The sequence below is a fragment of the Puma concolor genome, chromosome D3, assembly GCF_028749965.1.
Source record: "Puma concolor isolate L17-30 chromosome D3, mPumCon1.1.hap2, whole genome shotgun sequence".
Classification (NCBI taxonomy): Eukaryota; Metazoa; Chordata; class Mammalia; order Carnivora; family Felidae; genus Puma; species Puma concolor.
Window position 1 is genome coordinate 20,981,358 of NC_141678.1, and position 26,827 is coordinate 21,008,184.

A 26,827-nucleotide genomic window follows, 5' to 3' on the forward strand; every position below is an offset into this window, starting at 1 on the left:
AGTGGTCCATACAATTGTCAGTGGAAACCCAGCTCTTGTCTCTTCAGGGGCCAGTGACATGGACTTCAGGTGATGGGTGACGCCTGGGAGCTCAGGGTTGGGGTGTCGCTTCCCAACTGGCCTGAGGCACTGTGCAACTCCAAGGCTGTTTTTCCACGCTGACCAGGAATAAACAGCCTCCCCCTCAGCCTGAAGACCAGGGATGTTCAGGGAAGCCAGGCTGCTTGCCCTGCATCCAGAAACTCTGTGGAGACCCCAGAGGGCTAGATGTTTGTTCTTCAATTGAAATGAAGTTTGAGGACATGGCTCATGTGTTGCTGAAGCCAAGCTTCTGCCTCAATGCCAGCAATGTTACTGTGTCCAGTATAAGAGAATCTGGTCATCATTCTAGGACCTTGATCACTGACGGTGGCCGAGTCAGCCCTGCCTGGCTCACAGACACTCTAAAGGGACCCAGAGGAGTTTGAGCAGGGCAGGAGTCCACTGTGAATGAGAGTGAGGGTTTGGAGCAGAGCTGGCATGTCTCCCACCCACCTTGGGTGAGTCTGGCTCTCAGCTGTGTGGGGAGGGAGGGAGGTGAGGAGGAGAGGGGCCCAGGTCATGATGGACACACAGGCTCTGACGTCTAAGGCTCTGTTATGGAGACTGGGCTCCTGAAAGTCTCCTTCTATCCAGAAATTCCCATGTGGGTGGAGTTGCTGCACTCAGGTACGCCTTTGCTGTACATCTGTCCAGCTCCCGTGCCCTGGGATTTCACAGGTAGAATGAGCCAGAGGAAGAAGAGAGGACCTAACCTAAGGGCACAGGCAGCCTGGGTGGTGATGAGCCCCAGGTCCCATCAGGTGAGTATCCTCTAGCGAGCACACTGATGGCTGGCCCCCTGGTGGCCCTGACTTCTGTCCCTGATTGCTGGCCAAAACCACATGGATTATTCCATTCTATCCCACATACCTTCACACCCCAAAAACATCCTGTCCTCTGTGACAAAACTGGCACCCCGGTTAGAGGCCCGCGGTTGTCTGGACCCTCGTTACTGAGCTGTTCCTGATGGCCGTCAGGTGCTGGGTCCACAGCTCTGGGCTCACCCGTGTAGTTCATACACGTGCCCACAGCACCCCTTTCTAGCCCCGTTACAGGTGACAAAGCATGTGAAAGCCAATGTGAGTATCGCGCCTGGGGGAAGGGAAGGCCCTCTTGACTCCTGCCAGTTCCACGGCCCCCTCCTCACTACTGGGGCAGATCCCTCACCTCAGGGCCCATCACTAGGCTGCAACCTTCTCACCCGCACCCACCCCTCCGTTCCCTACAGCAGCCTCCCCAGATCCTGACCCTCCCTCATGGGTTTACATGAGTGGAAGACAGGGTGACCAGAGACCTGGCCCCTGAGGAATGATGTGTCCTCGGCTGGCATAGCAGGCAGATAGAAGCCTGGATGGCCACATCCCATGGCTTGGGAAGGCTGGGGCGCTCCTTCTCCCTCTGACCCCAGTTTACTGAACAGGGTCAGACCCCCGGGCCCTCCCCTGGATTCCTCTTCTGTCTACTGCTTGTGGGAGTGGGGGAGTCCATCAACAAGGACCACAGGGGAAGGGATTGGAAAGAGGCAGCTCTGCCTTGTCAGAAAGACAGAGGTGGCTCCCTGGGACCCACCTCTCAGCACAGCTCTTCCAGTAGGACCCGAGCCTGGACCCCTGACCTCAGGAGGAGGGGTCTGACGGGGACACAGTCAACAGCCTCTGCCTGGTCCCCTCCTCACGCTCCCCTCTGGCTCCTTGATCATCTATGCAGCACTGAGACATCATCACAGCACGTCAGATTCGGGAGGTTCCTGTCAACCCCTCCAATGTTCCAGGTCCACCTCACTGCCTCACCCTTGTTCACTCTCCAGAAACATCTTATGTGTTGCTATTCATACTTCTTTGTCCTTTTTCTCTCCCAAGGACATATTCAGCACCATGAGGACGTAGATTGTCCCTAGCGCACTCACGCTGTATCTAAGCCCAAGGGTCATGCCTGGCACATACTTGGTGTTCACCAGAGGGTGTGAAGGGACTGATCTCTGTACAGTCATCTATCCTGATCAGGAACACATGGAATCTGCCTGCTTCTGACCCAATGAGGACTCAATTCACAGAACAGCCTGCCCCCAGGTGTGCAGTAAATCCTGCCCAATGGAAGAATATCAGACAAAGTTTTGCACAGTCGGGCTGGGTTTACGGGCACAATTTGAGAGAACAAGGGCACTATTTCTAGACGAAATTCCCTAGCCTTGTCTAAGACTCCACTATTAGAAGAAACGAACAAAGAAGCAGCTGTGTCGGCCAAGGGGTGTGAGCTGCACAGGAAGTCCCATTGCTGAGGGGACAGCAGGTTTGGGTCTCCCTTCCCCACAGGCCTGGAGCAGTGTGTGAGCTTTGAGACTGTGGTCCCACACTGAGCAGTAATAATCAGCCTCATCCTCAGCCTGGAGGTTAGAGATGCTCAGGGAGGCCACGTTCCCTGACCTGGAGCCTGAGAGTCTGGACGGGACCCCCGCAGGCCGAGCACTGCTACCATAGATGACAACGTTGGGGACACTGCCTGGGAGCTGTTGGTACCAGGACACACCTCCAGCCCCAACGTTGCTGCTGCTTCCCGTGCAGGAGATGGTAACACTCTTATTCACAGGCTTGGACACTTCAGATGGCTGAATCACCACCGACTGGGTCCAGGACCCTGCAAGTCAGAAGAGAGACACGGGGTGAGAGAGAGGGGTCAGTGGACAGGGCCCATACATGGTTCCATAGTCCTTTCATCTCCAGCCCTGATCCCAGCCTCCAGCCACCTGTGCAGTGAGCCAGCAGTGTGAGCAAGAGAGGAGCCCAGGCCATGGTGGAAACCCCTGCTCAGCTGTGTCCTCAATGTCCCTCAGTCGGGCTCCCAGAGTCTCTCTTATTGCCTCCAGCAGCCCAAGGGGAGGGAGAGACCCTTCATGCAAACCAGCCCCCTCCCCCGGGCTGGCCAGCCCCAGCCTGAACCCTGAACCTGACCCTTGTCTGGAAATCTCACCCCAGGAGGGGATGGAGCGAAAACTGTGGGGCCTGACCTGGGGCTCCCCAAGGGCCTGTGAGCACCCAGAGGCTAAGCCACAGTGAGAACCAGCCCAGGTGGCTTCCAGCTGATATCACAGCACACAAGGCTCAGAGACAGGCCACAGCGCCCCTGCTGCCCGAGACCCAGACATGCCCATGTATTTGGTCTTGCCCACCGAATACTTAAAAACATCAATAGACTTTATGATTTATTGTCACAGAAGAATTTAGTAGAACTTCCAGAGTTCCCAAATACACCAACCCCCTTCACCACCTTGTCTTTCCCATCATCCAACTCTAGCATGAGTGTGGTCACTTCTTATACACCATGAACCCACACTGACAAGTCATTGTCACCCAAAGTCTATATTTACAACAGCAAAGCTCACTCTTGACGTTGTTCACTCAATAGGTTCAAGAGCTATACACTGATATATGTCCATTTTAGAACCACAAAGAAAACTTCCACTCCCACAAAAAACTTCTGTGCTCCAGCTGTGCATCCCTCCCTATGCTCAGCCCCTTGCAACCACTGATTCTTTTATTGTCTAAATAGATTTGTCTCTTTGGAGAATGTTACATGCTTGGAGTCACACAGCGTGCAGCCATTACACGTTGGCTGCTTTCATTTAGCAACGTGCAACACAATGTCTTCTGTGTCTTTTTATGTCTTGGTGCCTCATATCTTTGTAGCTCTGATCAATATTCTACCGTTGGGGTTTACTCACCTGTCACCTCCTGAAAGGCATTGCGTTTGGCTGCTGCCAGGTGTGGACAGTTCTGCATAAAGCCACTGTCAACATACTTGTGCAGGGTTTTTTTGTACACATTGTTTTTAACTCCTTTAGGTAAATGCAAAGATGCATGATCCCTGGATTTTAAAGCAAGACAAAGACAAAGTTTGGTGTTTTTTTTTTTTGGGTGTAAAAAAATTTTTTTTATTTACATCCAAGTTAGCAATAATCATGATTTGGGGAGTAGGATCCAGTGGTTCATCCCTATACACAACAGGCCGTGCTCATCCCCACAAATGTCTTCTTAATGCCCCTTGTCCATTTAGCCTATCCCCCCTCCCACAACACCTCCAGCAACCCTCAGATTTTCTCTATATTTAAGAGCCTCTTATGTTTTGTACCCCTCCCTGTTTTTATATTATGTTTGCTTCCCTTCCCTTGTGTTCATCTGTTTTGTATCTTACATTCCACATATGAGTGAAGTCATATTATATTGGTCTTTCTCTGACTAATTTCGCTTAGCATACTAACTTCTAGTTCCATCCATGTTTGTTACAAATGGCAACAATTCAGAAAATCTTCAGTTTTAAAAGATATTGCCAAAATCTTTTCCAAAGTAGCTGTACCATCCTGAATTCCCCTCACCAATGAAATAGAGTTCCGTTGCTCCACATCCTGGCCAGACGTTGGTGTCATCTGTGGTTTTGATGTTGGCCATTCTAATGGGGATGTAATACTATGTCATTGCTGTGTTTTTGTGCAATTTCTTACGGACATATGATGTTGAACAGCTTTTCTCAAGCTTATTTGTATCACATGAATATCACCTTTTTTGAGATAATCTGCATTTTTAAAATTGAGGTTGTTTCTTTAACTATTGTGAAGTCTTATCTTTTAAATTAAAAAGAAACAAATAGTTCTCTCCTTAAATCACCTTCCATTTGCAGTAGAAAGGATATGAATAAAGAAGTCTATGCCCTACATTTCCTCGTTATTGCAATCGTTTGTTAGATGCAAATATATGTCATATGTATTTTGTGACTTCCCCGAAATAAGAAGAGATGTATCCAAAGGGAGTCTTTACTCCCCATCATGCATGGTGAACATCTTCATGGATGGTGAACATCTACCGAAGGACTCTCAAAACACCCTGAACAGAGTTTCAGAGTAGATGGAGGAGCCATTCTCCAGCCTACATTCTTATAAGTATCAGACTCTCCTCGTCCCCATCACTTTCTGAGCAGCAGTCACTGAAATGGAGTTGTTGTCCACAGAGAATATGGGGGGCCCTCACAGGATCACCAGCTGCCTAAGAGGAAAAATGAATAAAGGTGAAGAGGGAGAACTTTTGTTGTAATACAGGGGCAACAAGTTCATCCCCTTTTATGGTGAGCCTGGGACTGGGAAGGCCTTTTACATTCTGAGAGGGGGTCAGAGGGAAAAATCATGGAACCATGAATCAGTCCGCCATTGCAGGCAGGCTTCCTTTGCAAAAGTTAGTGACCTTGACTAATCTCATTCAACAGGTTTCCTTCTAGTTCTGTCGATTTTTTTCTTCACTCTGCAGAAGCTTTTTATTTTGGTGTAGTCCCAATAGTTTATTTTTTTCTTTGATTTCCCTTGCCTGAGGAGATATCCCCAGAATAATGTTGCTAAGGCCAAAGTCAGAGAGATAACTGCCAGTTCTCTCTAGAATTGTTATGGTTTCAGGCCTCATATTTAGGTCTTTAATCCACTTTGTGTTCATTTTTGTGTATGGTGAAAGTAAGTGGTCTAGTTTCATTCTTTTACATGTAGCTGTCCAGTTTTCCCAGCACCATTTGTTGACAAGACTGTCTTTTTCCCATTGCTTATTCTTGCCTACTTTGTCAAACATTGATTGCTCATATTATTTGGGCTTATTTCTGGGTTTTCTATTCTGTTTCATTTATTTTGTTGTCTTCTTTTGTGCCAGTACCATACGGTCTATATTACTATAGTGTTCTAATATAAATGGAAATCTGGAATGATGATACCTCCAGTTTTGGTTTTCTTTTTCAAGACTGTTTCACTATTTGGGAATTTTTGTGGTTCCACACAAATTTTAGGACTTTTCTAGTTCTTTGAAAAAGGCTTTTGGCATTTTGATAGGAATTGCCTTCAATCTGTAGATCGATTTGGGTAGTATAAACATTTTAACAATATTTGTTCTACCAATCCATGAGCAGGGATGTTTGTTCATTTCTTGTGTCATCTTCAATTTCTTTCATCAATGCTTTATAGTTTTCATGGTAAAAGTCTTTCACCCCTTCGGTTAAGTTTCTTCTTGGGTATCTTATTATTCTTGGTTCAATTTTCAATGGGATTGATTTCTTAATTTCTCTTTCTGTGGCTTCATTATCAGTGTATAGAAATGCAACAGAGTTCTGTATATTGATTTTGTATCCTGTGACTTTACGGACTTTATTTCTTGGTTCTGACAGTTTTTTGGTGGAATCTTTAGAATTTTATATATACAGGCAGGCTGTTCGGAGAAGTTGGCTGCGTAGGAAGATGCTGGGCTCACCACGTCCTGCTGATCACTTAGATTCCACCCACATCTGCTAAATAACCCATTAAATGACCAGAAGACTAGCAGAATGGACTCTCCAGAGTCAAGCATATACAAGTGGGTCACAGAAGAGGGTAGGGAAGGTGGAGAGGTGGTGCACAATACACGGACTGGTGGGAGGGATCCAGGGCAGATTGGGGACAGCGCCTGGAAAGGCAGAGCCCCCAAGTGTGGCTTGCAAAAGCAGAGGGGCCGGATTCCATGAGTTCTGACAGCCAGCTGGACTTGACATCTGGAATGTTAAAAGTCAACAACCCTGCTCGGAGAGCGAGAGGGCAAAAGGATACCGGGAGGGAGAGGTGTTGAGCCCCAGAAGACAGAGCTCAGCTCCGCAGGGAACAAATGCTCTGGCCAGCACCATCTCCCTCTCCCATCCTCAGCCGAACTCCCAAAGGGAACCAGTTGCCATCACTGAACTTGCATGCACCGCACAAACACCCAACGCTGTGCTTCTGTGGGTCCATCCCTTGGAGGGGTCTGTCTGCTTCCCTCCTGGTGCTGCAGGGCCCCTCCTGCAGGGGATCACTGACAGCAAACTGAGCTGAGCCTGCCCCTCCCACCCTGGTGCACCTTGCAGATCCACCCTGGCTAATGCGCCAGATCCCATACAAGCAGCACCGCAAGCCTGGCAGTGTGCAAGTAGCCCAGACGGGGGCCACACCACTCCACAGTGAGTCCTGCCACAGGCAGAGGGGAAGATAAGGTACACACCAGTCTGACTGTGATGCCAGCGGTTGACTAGGAACAGACATCGGGTGTGACTACGGCCCCGCCCACCAACACAAGTTACTTCAGACATTACAGGGGAAGTGCCCTGCAGTTCTGTGCCACCCCACGGACTATCCAAAAGGACAAAATGGAAGAATTCTCCTCAAAAGAAACACCAGGAAGGAGCGACAGCTAACAAATTGATCAAAAACGATTTAAGCAATATAATGGAACATGAATTTAAAATACTAGTCATAAAATTAATCACAGGGCTTCAAAAAAGCAAAGAGGACAGCAGAGAATCTATGGCTACAGACATCGAGGGACTAAGAAACAGTCATGAGGAGGGGCGCCTGGGTGGCACAGTCGGTTAAGCGTCCGACTTCAGCCAGGTCACGATCTCGCGGTCCGTGAGTTCCAGCCCCGCGTCAGGCTCTGGGCTGATGGCTCGGAGCCTGGAGCCTGTTTCCGATTCTGTGCCTCCCTCTCTCTCTGCCCCTCCCCCGTTCATGCTCTGTCTCTCTCTGTCCCAAAAATAAAAAAATAAAAAAAAAAAACGTTGAAAAAAAGAAGCAGTCATGAGGAGCTTAAAAAAATGCTATAAATGAGGTGCAAAATAAAATGGAGGCGACCACAGCCCGGATTGAAGAGGCAGAGGATAGAATAGGTGAATTAGAAGATAAAATTATGGAAAAAGAGGAAGCTGAGAAAAAGAGAGATAAAAAAAATCCAGGAGTATGAGGGGAGAATTAGAGAACTAAGTGATGCAATCAAACGGAACAATATCCATATAATAGGAATTCCAGAAGAGGAAGAGAGAAAGGGGCTGAAGGTGTACTTGAACAAAACATAGCTGAGAACTGCCCTGATCTGGGGAAGGAAAAGGCACTGAAATCCAAGAGGCACAGAGAACTCCCTTCAGACGTAATTTGAACCAATCTTCTGCCCAGCGTATCATAGTGAAACTGGCAAAATACAAGGATAAAGAGAAAATTCTGAAAGCAGCTAGAGATAAACATACTCTAACATATCAATGGAGACTGATAAGACTAGTGACAGTTCTATCTACTGAACCTTGGCAGGCCAGAAAGGAATGGCAGGAAATCTTCAATGTGATGAACAGAAAAAATATGCAGCTGAGAATCCTTTATCCAGCAGGTCTGTCATTCAGAATAGAAGGAGAGATAAAGGTTTTCCCAAACAAACAAAAACTGGAGGAATTCATCACCACTAAACCAGCCCTACAAGAGATCCTAAGGGGGATTCTGTGAGAGAAATGTTGCAAGGACCACAAAGTACCAGAGACATCACTCCAAGCATGAAACCTACAGACATCACAATGACTCTAAACCCTTATCTTTCTATAATGACATTGAATGTAAATGGACTAAATGCTCCAACCAAAAGACATAGGGTATCAGAATGGATAAAAAAACAAGCCCCATCTATTTGCTGTCTACAAGAGTCTCATTTTAGACCTGAGGACACCTTCAGATCGAAAGTGAAGGGATGGAGAACTATCATGCTGCTGGAAGTCAAAAGAAAGCTGGAGTAGCCATGCTTATATCAGACAAACTAGACTTTAAATTAAAGGCTGTAACAAGAGATGAAGGAGGGCATTATATTATAATTACAGAGTGTATACATCAGGAAGAGCTAACAATTATAAATGTCTATGCACTGAATACGGGAGCCCCCAAATATATAAAACAATTCATCACAAACATAAGCAACCTAATTGATAAGAATGTGGTAATTGCAGGGAACTTTAATACTCCACTTACAACAATGGATAGATCATCTAGGCACAGGATCAATAAAGGAACAAGGGCGCTGAATGACAAATTGGATCAGATGGACTTGACAGATATATTTAGAACTCTGCATCCCAAAGCAACAGAATATACTTTCTTCTCGAGTGCACATGGAACATTCTCCAAGATCTATCACATACTGGGTCACAAAATGGCCCTTCATAAGTATAAAAGAATTCAGATCATACCATGCATACTTTCAGACCACAGTGCTATGAAGCTTGAAATCCACCACAAGAAAAAGTCTGGAAAACCTCCGAAAGCATGGAGGTTAAAGAACAACCTACTAAAGAATGAACGGGTCAACCAGGCAATTAGAGAAGAAATCAAAAAATATATGGAAGCAAATGAAAATGAAAATACAACAATCCAAATGCTTTGGGATGCAGCGAAGGCAGTCTTGAGAGGAAAATACATTGCAATCCAGGCCTATCTCCAGAAATAAGAAAACTCCCAAATACAAAATCTAACAGCACACCTAGGGGAAATAGAAGCAGAACAGCAAAGACACCCCAAACCCAGCAGAAGAAGAGAAATAATAAAGATCAAAACAGAAATAAATGATACAGAATCTAAAAGAACTGTAGAGCAGATCAACGAAACCAAGAGTTGGTTTTTTTGAAAAATAAACAGGGGCGCCTGGGTGGCGCAGTCGGTTAAGCGTCCGACTTCAGCCAGGTCACGATCTCGTGGTCCGTGAGTTCGAGCCCCGCGTCAGGCTCTGGGCTGATGGCTCAGAGCCTGGAGCCTGTTTCCGATTCTGTGTCTCCCTCTCTCTCTGCCCCTCCCCCGTTCATGCTCTGTCTCTCTCTGTCCCAAAAATAAATAAACGTTGAAAAAAAAATTTTTTAAAAAAGAAAAATAAACAAAATCGATAAGTCTCTAGCCAGGATTCTCAAAAAGAAAAGAGAGATAACCCAAATAGATAAAATCATGAATGAAAATTGAATGATGACAACCAATCCCTCAGAAACACAAGCAATTATCAGGGAATACTATGAAAAGTTGTATGCCAACAAACTGGACAATCTGGAAGAAATGGACACATTCCTAAGCACCCACATACTTCCAAAACTCAAACAGGAAGATTGAACATTTGAACAGACCCATAATCAGCAAAGAAATTGAATCACTTATCAAAAATCTCCCAACAAATAAGAGTTCAGGAGCAGATGGCTTCTCAGGGGAATTCTACCATACATTTAAAGCAGAGAGAATACCTATCCTTCTCAAGCTATTCCAAAAAATAGTAAGGGAAGGAAAACTTCCAGACTCATTCCATGAAGCCAGCATTACTTGGATTCCTAAACCAGAGACCCAGCAAAAAAAGAGAACTACAGGCCAATATCCCTGATGAAGATGGATGCAAAAATTGTCCATAAGGTACTAGCACATTGAATTTGCAAGCATATGAAAAGAATGATACACCATGATCAAGTGGGATTCATTCCAGGGCTGCAGGGCTGGTTCAACATTTGCAAATCAATCAATGTAATACATGACATTAATAAAAGAAAAGAGAAGAACCATATAATCCTGTCAATCGATGCAGAAAAAGCATTTGACAAAATTCAGCATCCTTTCCTAACAAAAACCCTCGAGATATTGGGATAGAAGGAACATACTTAAACATCATAAAAGCCATTTATGAAAAGCCCACAGCTAATATCATCCTCAATGGGGAAAAACTAAGAGACTTTCCCCTGAGATCAGGAACGTGACAGGGATGTCCACTCTCACTGCTGTTGTTTAACATAGTGTTGGAAGTGCTAGCATCAGCAATCAGACAACAAAAGGAAATCAAAGGCATCAAAACTGGCAAAGATGAAGTCAAGCTTTCACTTTTTGCAGATGACATGATATTATACATGCAAAACCCGATAGGCTCCACCAAAAGTCTGCTAGAAGTGATACATGAATTCAGGAAACTCGCAGGATACAAAATCAATGTACAGAAATCAGTTGCATCGTTAGACACTAATAATGAAGCAACAGAAAGACAAAGAAAGAAATTGATCCCCTTCACAATTGCACAAAAAAGCATAAAATACCTAGGGACAAATCTAACCAAAGATGTAAAAGATCTCTATGCTGAAAACTATAGAAAGCTTATGAAGGAAATTGAAGAAGATATAAAGAAATGGAAAAACATTCTGTGCTCAGGGCCTGGAAGAATAAATATTCTTAAAATGTCAATACTATCCAAAGCTATCTACACATTGAATGCAATCCCAATCAAAGTTGCAGCAGCATTCTTCTCGAAGCTAAAACAAGCAATCCTAAAATTTGTATGGAACCACAAAAGGCCCGAATAGCCAAAGTAATTGTGAAGAAGAAGACCAAAGCGGGAGGTATCACAATCCCAGACTTTAGCCTCTACTACAAAGCTGTAATCGTGCAGACAGCATGGTATTGGCACAAAAACAGACACTTAGACCAATGGAATAGAATAGAAACCCCAGATTTAGACCCACAAAAGTGTGGCCAACTGATCTTTGACAAAGCAGGAAAGAATATCCACTGGAAAAAAGTCTCTTTAACAAATGCTGGGAGAACTGGACAGCAACGTGCAGAAGGAAGAAACTAGACCACTTTCTTACACTATTCACAAAAACAAACTCAAAATGGATAAAGGACCTGAATGTGAGACAGGAAACCATCAAAACCCTAGAGGAGAAAGCAGGAAAAAAACTCTCTGACCTCAGCCGCAGCAATTTCTTACTTGACACATCCCCAAAGTCAATGGAATTAAAAGCAAAAATGAACTATTGGGACCTTATCAAGATAAAAAGCTTCTGCACAGCAAAGGAAACAATCAACAAAACTAAAAGGCAACCAATGGAATGGGAAAAGATATTTGCAAATGACATATCGAACAAAGGGCTAGTATCCAAAATCTATAAACAGCTCACCAAACTCCACACCCGAAAAACAAATAATCCAGTGAAGAAATGGGCAGAAAACATGAATAGACACTTCTCTAAAGAAGACATCCAGATGGCCAACAGGCACATGGAAAGATGCTCAACGTCACTCCTCATCAGGGAAATACAAATCAAAACCACACTGAGATACCACCTCACGCCAGTCAGAGTGGCTAAAATGAACCAATCAGGAGACTATAGATGCTGGAGAGGATGTGGAGAAATGGGAACCCTCTTGCACTGTTGGTGGGAATGCAAACTGGTGCAGCCACTCTGGAAAACAGTGTGGAGGTTCCTCAAAAAATTAAAAATAGAACTACCCTATGACCCTGCAATAGCACTGCTAGGAATATACCCAAGGGATACAGGAGTGCTGATGCTTAGGAGCACTTGTACCCCAATGTTTATAGCAGCACTTTCAACAATAGCCAAATCATGGAAAGAGCCTAAATGTTCATCAACTGATGAATGGATAAAGAAATTGTGGTTTATATACACAATGGGATATTACGTGGCAAAGAGAAAGACTGAAAAATGGCCTTTTGTAGCCATGTGGATGGAACTGGAGACTGTTATGCTAAGTGAAATTAGTCATGCAAAGACAGACAACATATGTTTTTATTCATAGGTGGATCCTGAGAAACTTAACAGAAGACCATGGGGAAGGGGAAGAAAAAAAAAAGGGTTAGAGAGGGAAGGAAGCAAACCATAAGGGACTCTAAACACTGAGAACAAAGCGAGGGTTGATGGGGGTGGGAGGGAGAGGAGGGTGGGTGATGGGTATTGAGGAGGGAACATGTTGAGAGGGGCACTGGGTGTTGTAAGGAAACCAATTTGACAATAAACTTAATATTTAAAATAAATAAATAAAATAATATTTGACATGTAAAAAAAAGTTATTTGAGGCTGAAATCCTTAAGGGCAGATGCCTTTTCTAGGTGCTCCTGGCTGGTTCAGTTGGTTAAGTGTCCCACTTTAGCTCAGGTCTCACTCACGATTCATGACTTTGAGCGCCACATCAGGTTCTGTGCTGACAGCTCAGAGCCTGGAACCGGCTTCAGATTCTTTGTCTCCCTCTCCCTGCCCCTCCCTTGTTCATGCTCTCCCTCTCTCTCTGTCTCTCTCTCAATAAAAAAATAAACATTAAAATATTATTTAAAAAATGAATGACTTCTCTTACATCCAAGAGTGATTCCTAGGAAGTAAACTCTTCTTTAATGACCCTGTGTTTTTCCTGCAATGCACCCCACATTACTGTGGCGACAGACAGGAGATGACGGTATAGGTTCATGAACTGATTAGTGGAAAGGGGAGGAGGGATAAGGGGAAGACTGGAATTTGAGAAAAAAAACGACCCTAGGCCTGGAGATGTAACATGACATTAATGAATAGAGAAAGAACACTCAGGTGGGACACTGACAAAGAGAGTTCCAAGTGTGGGAAAACTAGGAGACTTCATTTGTGACTCTTAATAGTAAGCTTTGTGTCTTTCAGACGCAGAGTCACAGTGGCATTGGAATCAGGCAGACAGTGATCTGACTCCCTGTGAACAGGACCCTGTGAGGTGGAAACACTCAGCAATGACACAGAGGTGACTGAGGGAGCCTGAGAGCAGGAGCAGCCCCATATGGACTGTGTGGACAAAAGAGTCGTTCCTGTACTGGCCCCTGAGTCTGTTCCTCACCCGACAGAGTGAGAGCAAAAGAAAAGGTCTCAGGTGCATGGCGGTCTAGAAATGGTCACCATTAAGGTTTCTGGAAAACTTTGTACCTTCTAACAACCTCAGGGAATAGGAGGCCATCATAGTAGGAATATGTGTTCTGCTTTCTATTTCTCATGGGACTGTTTGCATTGCAGGTCAGAACCTCGTGCCACTGAGGGTGTGTTGGGCTGGAGTTGATCTGATGCAGGGGCATCCGAATGGTCTGGGGGCTGAGCTGTAGTTTTATGAGACATAAAGACCCTGGCCTGTGTCCCCTGTGCAGATTGTCCATAGTCCGTGCTCCGACCTGAACAACACGGAGGACGGAGGGAAGATGATACAGGTGGCTGGGATTTCTTTGGCGAAGCTTCCATCATTTTCTTCTACCTGGACCCCAAATCACCCAACTACATGGCTAGTCAGTGAGTCCAGGTCCCACCAGACAGTCACTGTGTTACCCAAAGCAATAGGTGTCCCTTCCCCGGTTGCCATGATGCTGTCAGGGCAGAGGGTGGGGTGGTTTGATCCAGTCATCCGCAAATCTGGGGTTTCTTACCAGTGGGTCAGTAAGGGCCAGTCTCTGTCATCCAGACATTATATTGTGTGGACATTACCTGGGACTGCAGACACATTTTCCCCATGTGGGAAGTCAGTGTGAGACACAGTACATTTGGCTTATGTGTCCTCTTTCTTGCCCTAGATGGTGTCAGCCCTCTGAGCATGGGGACCCTCCCTGTCATTTCTGTACTGTGATGAGCCCCGAGCCCACATAGGTCATGTAGTGAGGGTTCTCTCACTGCCACGCATGTAGAGCATGTGGACGGTTGACTATCCTCAGTCAGACACAGCTATGCTCTGTGTCGCTGGTTCTGTCCTGGTGCTTTGATATGGACTGAACTGGGTCCCCATAGATTCCTATATGGAAACCCACATTGTGACTTTATAGACTTTATAGAAGTGGTGGACACAGCATGGGTGAGCACACATGGAAATGCCACGTGAGGACCCAGGACGAATGTAACCATTTGCAAGACAAGGAGAGAGACCTCAGGGGACATCAAACCTGCCCCCACCTTGAACTTGGACATTTAGCCTCCAAAACTGTGAGAAAATAAATATCTTTTGATTTGCTCACCCAGTGGGTGGTATTATGTTATGGCAGCCCCAGCAGGCAGGCACAATCCTCAAGGACACTGTCCCCAGGGCAACAGGTCCCAGCATCCAGGAATTTCTGCTCAGTATGCATAAAACAGAAAATGTGCTCCTACAGGGACAGGGTTTGGTGTCTGAATTGAGAGGACAAGGACACATACTCAAGAGAAAGTTCACTGGTTTGGGTTTCAGACCTCAGTTTTAGGGAAGCAGCTGTGTTGGCAGAAGGTGGGGGCTGCACAAGGAAAGCGCATCAGCGTGGGGACAGCAGGTTTTTGTCTCACTTCCCCACGGGCCTGGAGCACTGTGTCAGCACTTTGAATAGGGTCAGCAGACGTGCAGTAATAATCAGCCTCGTCCTCAGCCTGGAGCCCAGTGATGGTCAAGGAGCCTGTGTTGCCAGACGTGGAGCCAGAAAATCGACCAGAAACCCGTGAGGGTTGATTGCTATAAGCGGAGATGAGGAGTTTAGGGGCTTTTCCTGGAAACTGTTGGTACCAGTTCACACCAACAATACCAATGTTGTTAGTTCCAGCGCAGGAGATGGTGACCGTCTGGCCCAGGGCCCCAGACACTGAGGGCGGCTGAGTCAGCACAGACTGGGCCCAGGACCCTGGAAGGGGAGAGACATAGAGAGGGGGATGCTGGGATCTAGAGACCAGAGGAGAATCCAAGGCCCACGTGTCCTCCCTGGACCACTTCCTCTGTTCCCTCATCTAGTCACCTGTGCAGTAGATGAGGAGGGCGAGGAGAAGAGGGAACCAGGCCATGGTGGAGGTCATCACCGGCCCTGCCTTCTGTGGATCCACAGCTGAGCAGATCTCCTCTAATCCCTTCCTTCCCCTTTTCATCCTCTGAGAGAGGGAGGGCCCATCCATGCAAATCAGACCAGCAGCTCTCTGACACTTCACTGACCCTGGGCCAAGTCCCTCTGCCTGAGGATGTCAGGTGGGTTGGACGGGGAGGTGGTCTCTGGGGCCATGCCAGGAGAGGGGAGGTCACAGTTTGGAGTCCTGAGCAGAGGGCACAGGCATTGTCCACATACTGGTCCCAGGTCTAATCATGGCCGACCCTCAGAAGCAGGTGACGACCACCCCCTGGTGTCCAGGCCCAGACACAGCATATGTGACATGGTGAGCAGATCTCATCAGAGTTCCTGCCTTCCCACTGCTCTGTCCACCATCCCCTTCCTTCGGGACAGGCCAGGTGTCCCCTGTGTGGCCTCCCATCCCCTGAGGACACACTGTGCTCTCCTCTGGCTCCGCATAGTGAGTCTGTCCACAGTGCCCTTGGCTATTATTGACGGGGCAGGACTCACGTGGTGACTCCTGTACAACCACACAGATGAGGATCAGGGCCACAGCACCGATGGGTCCACATTGACACATGGCCAGTTCTGTGCAGGAGGCTGATTTCTTCCTCCTTCCCTGCTTCCTCTCTGGTCTGAGAGTTTTCCTTTCCCAGAAGCTCCCTCAGCACTGAGGACACAGGGACACCTTTTCTCCAGGTTGTGGGGAGAAGCCCACATCCCTCGTGTGCATTCCACAGGGTTCCACACTGAAAATCTTTGTCAGTTGTCACTCTTGCCACCTCACATCACATACTGGGGACGATGGAGGTTGGCTTCACCACTGGGGAGACCCCTGCAAGGAAGCACCTGTTGAGACAACACACATGTCCTTGCTCAAGTGGGGACTCGGCCACACCAGAAGGGACGCAGCTGCTGAGTCTCCCTCAGGAAGTACAGGGCCCAGTCCCCAGTCCCAGGTTCCTTTTAGTGAATGGTCCCCACTGAGACCCTGTGTAGGGACGACAGGGCAGTCCCACAGCGCCCCCTCCTGGCTGAAGGGCACACACCCCACTGTGTCCCACAACCCTGAGAGCCCAGCAGGTTTCCTCACTTCTGTTTATTCCCATATCATTGAGCTGAATCTTGGATAATGATCCTCTAGTGTTACCCGTGATCAATGTAGCATTTTTCAGTCTCCAAACAAGCCCTAGTCCATACGATTTGGAGGCATTTACCTCAATTAAATGGTAAATTGCCAGTTCTTTGCAGAAGGTACTCCAGACCTCATGTCCCTCTTCTGGCCTACAATTGAGAATATGTCTATCTCGTGAATGTTTGAAAACTCCTGTGTGTTAAAGCAATGGATTCCAGCTACTGTCCATTAAATTGAGTATTATGTTAATCTTCTATATTTTTAGGTAATTTCCTTGGCTTACTACCTTAAGAAGAAAAGGCAATACAATGAATCTATATTTGATGAAGTCGTGTTTAACAAGTGTCATTTTTTGTTTTTCTTTTTTTTGTTTTTTCATGGGTTATCCTGACAGTGTCTTGTCTACACTTTTTTATAGAAACCCTAGATCCTGAATATTTTCTCCTTTTATGTTTACAGCTTTATGTTTACAGTTATTTCTATAATCCTTTTAGTGATTTTTTAAGATATATAAAATGAGTTTTATGTATGATTCATTTCTCTCTCAGGATATCCAATTGTTCTGTGGCCATTTGTCAAAAGGCCATCCTTTCTCCTCGGAAAGGCTTCTTCACTTTGTAAAAAAAAAATTGTCTATCCTTATTTCTGTGGGTCCATTTCTGGGTTGTATGTTCTGTTATCTTGGCCAATGCGTCTATCCTCTATCTACACCACTCTGACTTGCTAGGACAGGAACTGAATTACACTTTTATACAATTTGGGAAGAACTGGCATATTTACGATAATGAGTCTTCTAATCCGTGAACAGAACATATCTTTCCATTGTTTTAGGTCCACTTTGATTACATTTACCAGCATCGTCCAGATTTTAGCACCTGTGGCCTATACCTGTATTAATAAACATGCCCCTAAACACTGCATCGAGTGGTTTTAAGGGTTTTTTAAAAATTATTTTCACTGGTTTATTGCTAGTACATACACATCTATATGATATTTCTATGTTGGTCTTTATTCTAAAATATTTCCAAAATTATTTATGACTCTTTGAATTTATATATTTGCATAATGAATTGTAGCTTCCTTTGTAGTTTTCGTGGAGATCATTCTCTCACCTGGAATTGGGGCAACTGTCTCTGGCTCTTCTTCATCTCTATGCCTCTCATTGTTTGTCTTGCATTATGGTTCTGACGGGCACATCCAGTCCTATGGAACAGCAGTGTTGAGATAGGACATGGTGGCCTTGCTCCCTACCCGAGGTGGGAAAGCTTTCAGTGCTCCATCTCCGTGTGTTCAACGAAGGGAAAGTGTTTTATAGTTTTCTTTACCAAACTGAAGATGTACTCCTTATAGTTGCTTCTCTGAAAACTTTTATCACTCTCATTCATATATTCATTCTTTCTTTTCCATGAGCACAAATAGGTTTTAAGCTGTGCAGGAAGTGGAAGAGAATTAAACCTACCTGAGAGAGTGAGGGAGATGCCTTCATCTGTCTTTCTTTTTTAATTTTTTAAAAGTTTATATATATTTGAGAGAGAAAAAGACAGAACCCAAGTGGGGGAAGGGCAGAGAGAGAGGGAGACAGAATGGGAAGCAGGCTGGAGGCTCCGAGGTGTCAGCAGAGAGCCCGACATGGCACTTGAACTCGGTAGCCATGAGAACATGACCTGAACCCAAGTCAGATATTTAAGTGATGGAGCCACCCAGGGGCCCCTCATCTGTCATTTAATACTTTGACTTTTATCACGACTGGTTTACTTCTACTTCTACTTTGGTGACAAGGAGACAAGGAAGGAAGCCTGCTGAGAGACATACCACTCCCTCGTGTCCAATATGAGGGTGGGTGAGAGGACACTTATGACATGGAAAAATGGCATTTTCTCTCGCCCTTCTCCTGCTGGTTTCTTCACTTCCTTAGACTCCCTATCCCTCCTCACTTTCTTAAAATCCTGGGTCATCATTAGCATGATCACAATCCATCCCACATACCCCTCAAGGTTTAATCCCACCCGCCTTACTAACCACCCACCCCATCAAATCCAAATACTGCTCCCTCTGCAGCTGAGCCCCCAGCTGCCTGGCTGCAGGTGCACATGGCCATGATGACTGACCCTGCTGCTCTTTGGGGCATCCCAAGTCAGACACCCTGTGATCCTTCATTTCTCACATTCCTGTCTGTCGTCCATTGTTAGGGCTGTCCGTATCTACAGTGCACAGTCAGACTTCCTCAGTCTCCTTGAAGTGAGAAAATATCTTCCATCCAGAATCCACACTGGAAAGTAGAAGCTAGAAGATAAGTTTGATGGCATCACCCACTAATTGTTAACAGGCTCATGTTTGTTTTCTTATTGACGATAAAAGATGATGTTCACTGTGGGGGATGAGCTGAGGAGTCCCCTGGGCTTACACCAACGGGTTAATACGACATAAAGAAGTAGAAAGCCATAGGATGCTCACAACTGAATTTGGGCAAAACAGATAAGCACCCCAAGACTAGGGGGATGTAAATGCACCCCAGAATAGAAAGGGGTGCAGAACCCCCACAGTAGAGAGGAAGGGGAAAAGGCCTAAAATAAGATCAGGCACAAAGGCTCCCCATACAAAGGTATATGAGGTAAGCCAGATTAGGCGTTCGAGGCAGAGGCACTCTCCAACTTAGTACTATAGCAGAAAAGCTGCTTTCACTGGAGGAAAGGACCAAGTTAGGTAAAGAGGTAAATTGAGCTACAGACCTCTACACTGCAGGCAAAGCAGCCCAGAGCAGAGATGGTTAACAAAAGAAAAAGTGCCTTGTTAACCCTGAGGTTGTTCCCCCTGTCTGCCTTAGCCCCTAGGCTGGCTCCTTGCTGACAGCAGACAGATGGACTTGGGAATTGAAATCACAAACCAGGAGATCATGACTTGAGCTGAGGTCCGACAGTTAACTGACTAAGCCGCCCAGGGCCGCTTGTTAGCACCATGTGTTTAAACTAAATACCCTGAGCCGTCTGAAAGCAGAACTGAAGGGGGTCCCCAGGTGGGAAAACAATCTCTGTATATAAAGAGGAGACAGCTTTCCTGCCCCAAGAGCACTCATTGGAGGCCCCCAGCTATTTTCTGTGGTCTGTGCCCTGCAGGTTCTACTTGCCCAGCACCCATACCGAGCACTTTCCTGGGAGGAAAAGAAAACAGGAATGCAACAAGGTCAGGAGTTCAGGGTTTGAGGAGAACAAAGGGGATGCCAACCTACCAGTCTCCACCAGGCCAGGAAATAGCCTGAGTGCTTCAGAGACAATGACCCAGAGGAAAAGTCCCAGCGCAGGAACAAAAGTAAACTTTGACCTAAAGCACATGCTTGAGTTGTTTTTGCAGGATTGAAACCTTGCCCCACAGGTTAATGAGGTTAAAAAGGACACCAGCGGGACCACACTGACACCCCTTCTTTTCACAGGAAGTTCATCTATTTCAGAGGCAAACAGCAGAAAGAGCCTGGGAGCCTAGACCAGTTTTATCTCCTGCAACAGCTCCACCAGTGCAGATGGACCAGGGAGTGTCCTCCAGGGACCTCTGCCTCTTTATAACGTTAAGTCTCTGCCCTAGGAGGAGGACAAGCTTCATTGACCTACCACATGATGGGGACACAAGCTCCTGTGCTCCATATTCCTGCACAACCTCATGCCCACTCTTGCATAAGATGACAAAACTCCCTTTTCTGGGTATCCATCCTAACCCTGGATGAAAGGAACCCACTCGCCTGCACTCAGGGAGTCACAGCTTTGATAATTCTTGTCCCTGATCCCCTTATCTATGGCAAATAAAGTTTCCTTTGTGTGACAGCATCTGCTGAAGCCTCTGCCTGTACCTCACCAAGGAGAGAACTCAAAGTAGCTCCATCACTTCTAAGTAATATATTTCATCCCTTAACTTGGAAACCTGCCTTCTTCTCTCTATTCTCTACCTGTGGTTTTAGTGACATTTAAGTCTATTAATAAGAAATTTCAGAAAATATTAAGTAACAGTTTTCTTAAAATTATCTTTGTCTGCTCCTTTTCACCCTTTATATCAAAGTAAGTTAGAAAAAAATGAAATAATTTTAAAGGTATCTGTTGTTAAGAATCCCTGGTGGCCTCGCGCCCAGGCTCACACCACAAATCATGAGCGTCAGTGGAAAGAGAAGTCAGTTCCCGAAAAGGCTGGGGTGACAGAAGGGGAAAGCTAGCCGTGGGTCTGAACCACCATCACTCGAAAAAGCCCCTGAGAGTGAAGACACAGGACAGCAAGTGGAGAGACCCAAGCCCTGACCACAGGACGGACATCCAGGGCGAGGAATAGTGAAACGGGAGGTCTCAGATGCAGTGCTGTGGGCAGATGGGTGAGAAACCCAAATCAGGAAGGACGCTCTGGAAACATCTCACTAAGGAAAAAGAGTGGGGAGGAGACATGTAGAGTCTGCCGGGCATGAGGGAATGGGAAAAAGAGAAAGGCCACAGAGCCCACACCCCACCACAAGGAAAGGAAAAATGTATGAGACAAAAACTTGAAATATGGACCGTAACACATAATATTATTTTTCATAATAATAAACAACACCGGCTAAATTATTGAACAAAATTGCAATATGCAGAAATCTACAAAATAAAAAATGACAATGGGGGACAATATTCATTGGAAAATAAACTTTTAAAGAAGAATCTGTGATTACACACCATCATGGAAAATAATTATGTTATTTGGACAGCCTCTATTAAAATTGCAGCCATCTAGATAGATCCGCGTGTCCTCGGCACAAATGAACACGTCTCTAGATGAAACGATGAAACGTTCCCTGTATTTAAATATGCTGCCTGTGATGTTCCTACAACAATGCACACGCTGATGCCACTGAAAGGTGCGCTTCCGGGGGCACGTGGTCTGTGATTCGGCACCTGTGAAATGTGCACAACAGGAAAATCACTGCACACAGAAAGGAATTTTTGGCTCCAAAGGGCTGATGCAGGGGGGCCATGGGCTCACTGCTCGGGGGTCAGGGGTTTTTCTGCAGGTGATGGAAATGTCGTCAATTTGATCCTGATGATGTTTGCCAAACTCAGGAAACATACTACAGACCACTGAATCGTACCATTTAAATGACTGCACTTTATGCCTGTAAATTATCTGAAGAGATTTGTCTTATTTTTAGAAGAAAACAACATGAGACGAAGCTACTGTCACTGACTCTTCATAGTTGTTCTGTGCTCAGAGAGTCAGACCCTCAGACCCTCCGGGGTGTCCACGGTCTCCCTGTTTATTTGTCACTGGCAGTGACCATGGGAAACTGGGGCACGTTGCTGTATCATTTGCCCACGGGCTTAGAGCACTGTGTCAGTAATGACCAGCCTCGTCCTCAGGCCGCAGGCCCGAGATGATCAGAGGGGCCCTGTTTTCAAGAACCCAGCTGGGATCCCGGAGGGCCTAGTGCTTCTGAGCATCTCAGCTTTGGGGACACGGTGGGGAATCTGTGGGTACCAGCCCACCTAATACGACCCAACATTGTTGCTGATTCCAGTGCAGCTGAGGGTGACCTTCTAGCCCACAGACCCTGATAAAGAGGCTTCCTGTGTCAACACAGACAGCGCCCAGGACCCAGCAACAGAGCAGTGGAGACACGGGTCAGTATCAGGTTATTACTCACAGTGTGTTCTCAAAATGGGGGAAACAGGCAACTTAGGGGTCCCCCGAAAGCAATTCTTCCGCTTTCCACAGCCAGTAACCTGAGCAGAGAGCAAGGAAGGTGAGGAGGGGAGGGGTCCAGGCCAGGGTGGAGATACCCCAGTCTGTGGTCCTGAGCCCTCAAGGGAGAGACCTGCACAAAGCCTCTCTTATCCTCTCCCTTCCTGGAAGAGAGAGAGGAAGCCTTCATGCAAATCTCTCCCTCCCCTGGGACTGAACGTGGTTACAGCTGAGTGTGGGGTGGGTGGGACTAGGGAAACTCCTCTAGGCACAATTTTGCAGGGGGCACAAGGCAGGGCTCCAGGCCTGGGTTCTCAGCTGGGACCCCTCCCCACGCAGACACCACTCAGGCACAGGCCTACAGCGCCCCCTGCTGTCACAGTGTCCAGCCGCACCCATGCCTGGAAGGGACATCCTGGAGCTGTGAGAGAGACACCAGGGCACTAAGGACTTCAGTCAGCCTGGCATACTGTCCACCCCCACACAGGGCCAGATCTTCTTCTCCCTCAGGGCTTCTGCAGGTGCCACCACACCTCAGTCCTTGCTGCAGACACAGGGCCTCCTCAGCATGAATCACCCTGGGCTCCTCCCACTACTTAGAGACTTGTGTTGTTGGGGCCAAGAGTCATTGACCGCTGGCGGAGGATGTTTCCGCCCAGTGAGCACAAAAGCGGAGAGCATGCACGCCCCTCCACAACCTTTTTCGGGAGACCTGGGGGGACAGTTCAGTTTTCTCATCTCACTTCCCGTTCTGGCGGGCCAGTCCCCATTACCCTCTGCACTGAACTGGATGAGGTAGATCAATGACGGTGCATGGCTATAGATCGCGTGAGTATATTCTATCTCTCTATCATCCATCAAACTTTGCATTTTCTACATTACCTATAATTGGTATGGTATCGGTCCCCAAACAGACACATATATCAATGGTACACATTCAAAAGGCCAGAAATAGGGTGGCTCAGTCGGTTGGGTGTCAGACTCTTGATTTCAGTTCGGGTCATGATCTCCACTTCTGTGATTGAGCCCTGAGCCGGGTTCAGAACCTACTTGGGATTCTCACTCCCTCTCTCTCTGCTCCTTCCTCTCTCTCTCTCTCTCTCTCTCTCTCTCTCTCTCTCTCTCAAAATAAATAAATAAAACCTAAGAATACCCAAATAATATAAATAAAAAGATCAGAAATAAGTGCAAGTTCCCCTTGACAAGCACAGAGAATGGAGACTGAATATGAGGCCTTTCCTCAGTCTCTGGAGGAGAGCACACATGGATTTTGCAGGGAATTCAGACAAGAATAAGCATGAATCATACAGCAGATGCCTCATAGGAGGACCTCAGTTCTCACAGATGTTCCCAGACACATTTTAGGAAAGAAAGCTGGAGTTTCTGGACCCCTGCAGCGGGCACACGGATCCCCGTGCCATGGGCTGCAGCGTGCACCCACGTGGTCATTCCGGGGTAAAAAGCACAGCCTAATGAACGCTCCCACCTGGGTCAGGCCACATCCGCAAAGAGCCCCCATGGGAGCTGCCCTCTGCCCTCTGCTGCTTCCTGCATTGGCATGAGCTCCTGGGGCCCTGGCTTCTCTGTACACCCAGCTGACCCACTCCCTTCCTGGGTGCACAGTTACTGTGTGGGATGATAAAAAGCTTTGAGAAATGGAGAGTCGTGATGGTCACCCAACATGGCGAATATATTTCATATCTCTGAATTGCACAAGAAAGTGATGAAAAGAGTAAATTTCCTGTTGTGTGTATTTTCATAATTAAAAATTACTAGCTGAAACTCCAACTTACGTTAAGGAAGTTGCACTCACACCAACCTCTTTCCCATCTTTATATGTGTTACCCTATTCTAACTCATCCTCATCACTAAAAATTGACAGGGATTTTATTACCTTTTTCCTGTAGGTTCCACATATAAATGAGATAAAAAAAGCATTTGCCTTTCTGTGTAGGCCTTATTTCTCTTAGGGTCATGTCCCGCAGGTTCGTCCATGTTGTCACAAATGACAAGACGTTCTCCTGGAAAGGCTCATGGGATCGACTTCCTTTATGCAATATAGTGCCCCGCAGCCCCTCTACTGCATGGATCACGGACAACCCCGATGCGGCAGGAGAGGAGAGGAAGACACAGTCCATTCTTCTGGGCTCCAGAAACCAGCCGCATGCTGCCCATGGGCCCTGATGGTGTCAGCTGTAGAGAAGTCACGTCGGTGAAATCTCCCAAGCAGACTAAAAATTTTGCTGCACTGGTGGCACTCCCACCTGTCCCTCACAAGCCCCACGGAGAAGTTTGCTGACTGGCACACACAGTTTCTCCCAGGGACAGTCACCCTCTCCCGACATCACAAATGAAGGGCAGGTACCCAGCCAGTGGGCCAGGCCAGCTCTGGGTCTGTGATTCTTAGTGTCTCCTCGCTGGGACACAGAGCTACTCAGTCAGCCCTGAGCACAGGAGCCTGGAGGGAAGGGAGGGCCTCTGCTCTCACCCCTGGAGGAACACAGGCCATGCTGTGGAGGACTGTCTGCCGTGGGCACGGTCTGTAGACTCTGATCAGAAAACTAAGGCAAGTTGATGGACCCTTGTGAAGAGAAAAAAACCCAAATCCACAGGCTCTAATTTTTACGTGTGAACCACTAGGCGTAATTTCTGCATCATTATAACTTTTTTGTTGTCTTTGGTTTGCTTTATTGTTGTTGTCATTTTTCTTTCTTTTTTTTTTCTTTTTTTCGTAGAGTTCACACAGCTTTGATAGGAAATTGGGAAGAAGGACATTCAGATCCAGTAGCTACACCCAAGTATAGTAATTGTGCATTCAATTTACATTAGATTTCAGAGACTCAGACTACAGTGGTCTAAGCAGGCTGGGTAATTGTCCCACTTCCCCATGTGTCTGTGTCACTGTGACCAGCACTACTAGGCCAGATTGCACAGTAATAGTCAGCCTCGTCCTCAGGCTGCAGCCCAGAGATGAGCAGAAGCCCTGCATTGGCCGAGGCATCTTTGGACCCAGAGAAGCGGCTGGGGACCCCAGGGCCCTGGTGCTTATCTGAGTCTGAGTAGTAGTACAGGAGATACCGGGGAGGGCTCCCTGCCATCTGCTGGAACCAGTATATGTTATAGTTTCCAACATTGATGTCCCTGCTCAGAGTGCAGGTGAGTCTGGCTGTTGTTCCCAGGGATGCAGAGAGGGAGGCTGGCTGAGTCACGACAGGCTGGGACAGGGAACCTGCAAACACAGACACAGCAGAGGGAAGAGAAGGAACAGCGCACATGGGATTAGGGAGCTGAGCCACAGGGGTTTCACTCTGGCTGCAGGCCCACCCTGGGACACTGGGTCCTGTCCCTACCTGTGCAGTGGCAGAGGAGCACGACGAGGACGGGGATCCAGGCCATGGTGACACACGCCCTTCCTAGACCACAGAGCCGGGGCTGGGCTGCCCTGGGCCTCTCTTATCCCCAGTTCACAGAGCTCAAAAGGAGGGGCTGCTCATGCAAATGGGACCCACCCCTGCTGCTGGCTCTTGTGCACTTAGAGGTCTGCAGCCCCTTGACAGGAAGACTGTGTGATGCACTAGTTTCCCCCTGGGTGGGCCTGGAAGAAGCAGCTGCTGGAACCACATACAGGCCCAGGTTCAAGGACTCCGCTGGGAACAGAGAAGACACCTGCCCTGTCCCCACTGGAAACAAGGGTTCCAGCCCTGGGGCTTTCTACTCTGGAGGGCTACTCAGCAGGGAGCCCCCATCCTGCAGAAAGCCCCAGACCTTGTCACCGTGCCCCCTGCTGGTGTCTGGGTGAACCTCTCCTTTCCCAATGCAGGCTTCCCTGGTGCCTGTGTTTCCACCACCTGAGAGTGACCCTCCAGGGAAAGAGAAAGGTCCTGCTCTACATCAGGCATCCTCCATGGATGGGGTCTGATGACAGGGACACATGCAGTCCTGACTCAGTACAACCTGTGAACCACTATGGAGCTGAGGACAAGATACACGGGAGAGGGAAGAGAAACCATCTGTCCCAATGGTACAGCTCAGACGATGCATGCTGGCTCTGGGTGCCGGGTGTGGACAGGAGCTCACCTAGGGGACACACACTCACACAGGAGGACACGTAATGTGGGCATGCCGGGTCCCTCCAGAGCAGGGGAGACAAGACACAGCAAACCCTGATGAGGGTGCTGCAGGTGGGGGGACAGAGCAGGGCTGGGCATCCAGCAGGGACCACTGCAAGGCCATCTTGCGACCTCACCTCCGTGTTCTGGGAGACTTGCAATCCTGACTGTGCAAATCATCAAGAGCACCTGCTAGACACAAGGAGAGGGAACCTGCCAGCTGAGGGATTGGGGGAGCACCAGTGCCGTCTGGTGGACACGGGATGCACAGTGACCCAGGGCCTGGAGCTGGGGCCTGGGTCCCTGCCCCTCATCCCCCCTACTCACTGTTGCAGACTCTTCACGGTGGATTCTGGCACTAACACATATGCATGGAAGTTTCATCCATGTGTTTT

The 26,827-nt window shown here is 47.3% G+C and overlaps 1 long non-coding RNA gene and 1 gene segment (V, D, J or C); one reads left to right on the plus strand and one right to left on the minus strand.

Annotated features, from left to right (window-relative positions):
• Positions 1 to 22,614: 22,614 nt before the first annotated feature.
• Positions 22,615 to 25,013, plus strand: LOC147575392 (uncharacterized). The gene is made up of 2 exons (XR_015242346.1): positions 22,615 to 23,151; positions 24,309 to 25,013. It is a non-coding gene; the product is annotated as an uncharacterized LOC147575392 (long non-coding RNA).
• On the minus strand, positions 24,355 to 25,802 carry LOC147575393 (immunoglobulin lambda variable 5-37-like). The segment is given in 2 exon segments: positions 24,355 to 25,552; positions 25,674 to 25,802. Coding segments are annotated over 2 exon segments (420 nt in total).
• Positions 25,803 to 26,827: the final 1,025 nt, after the last annotated feature.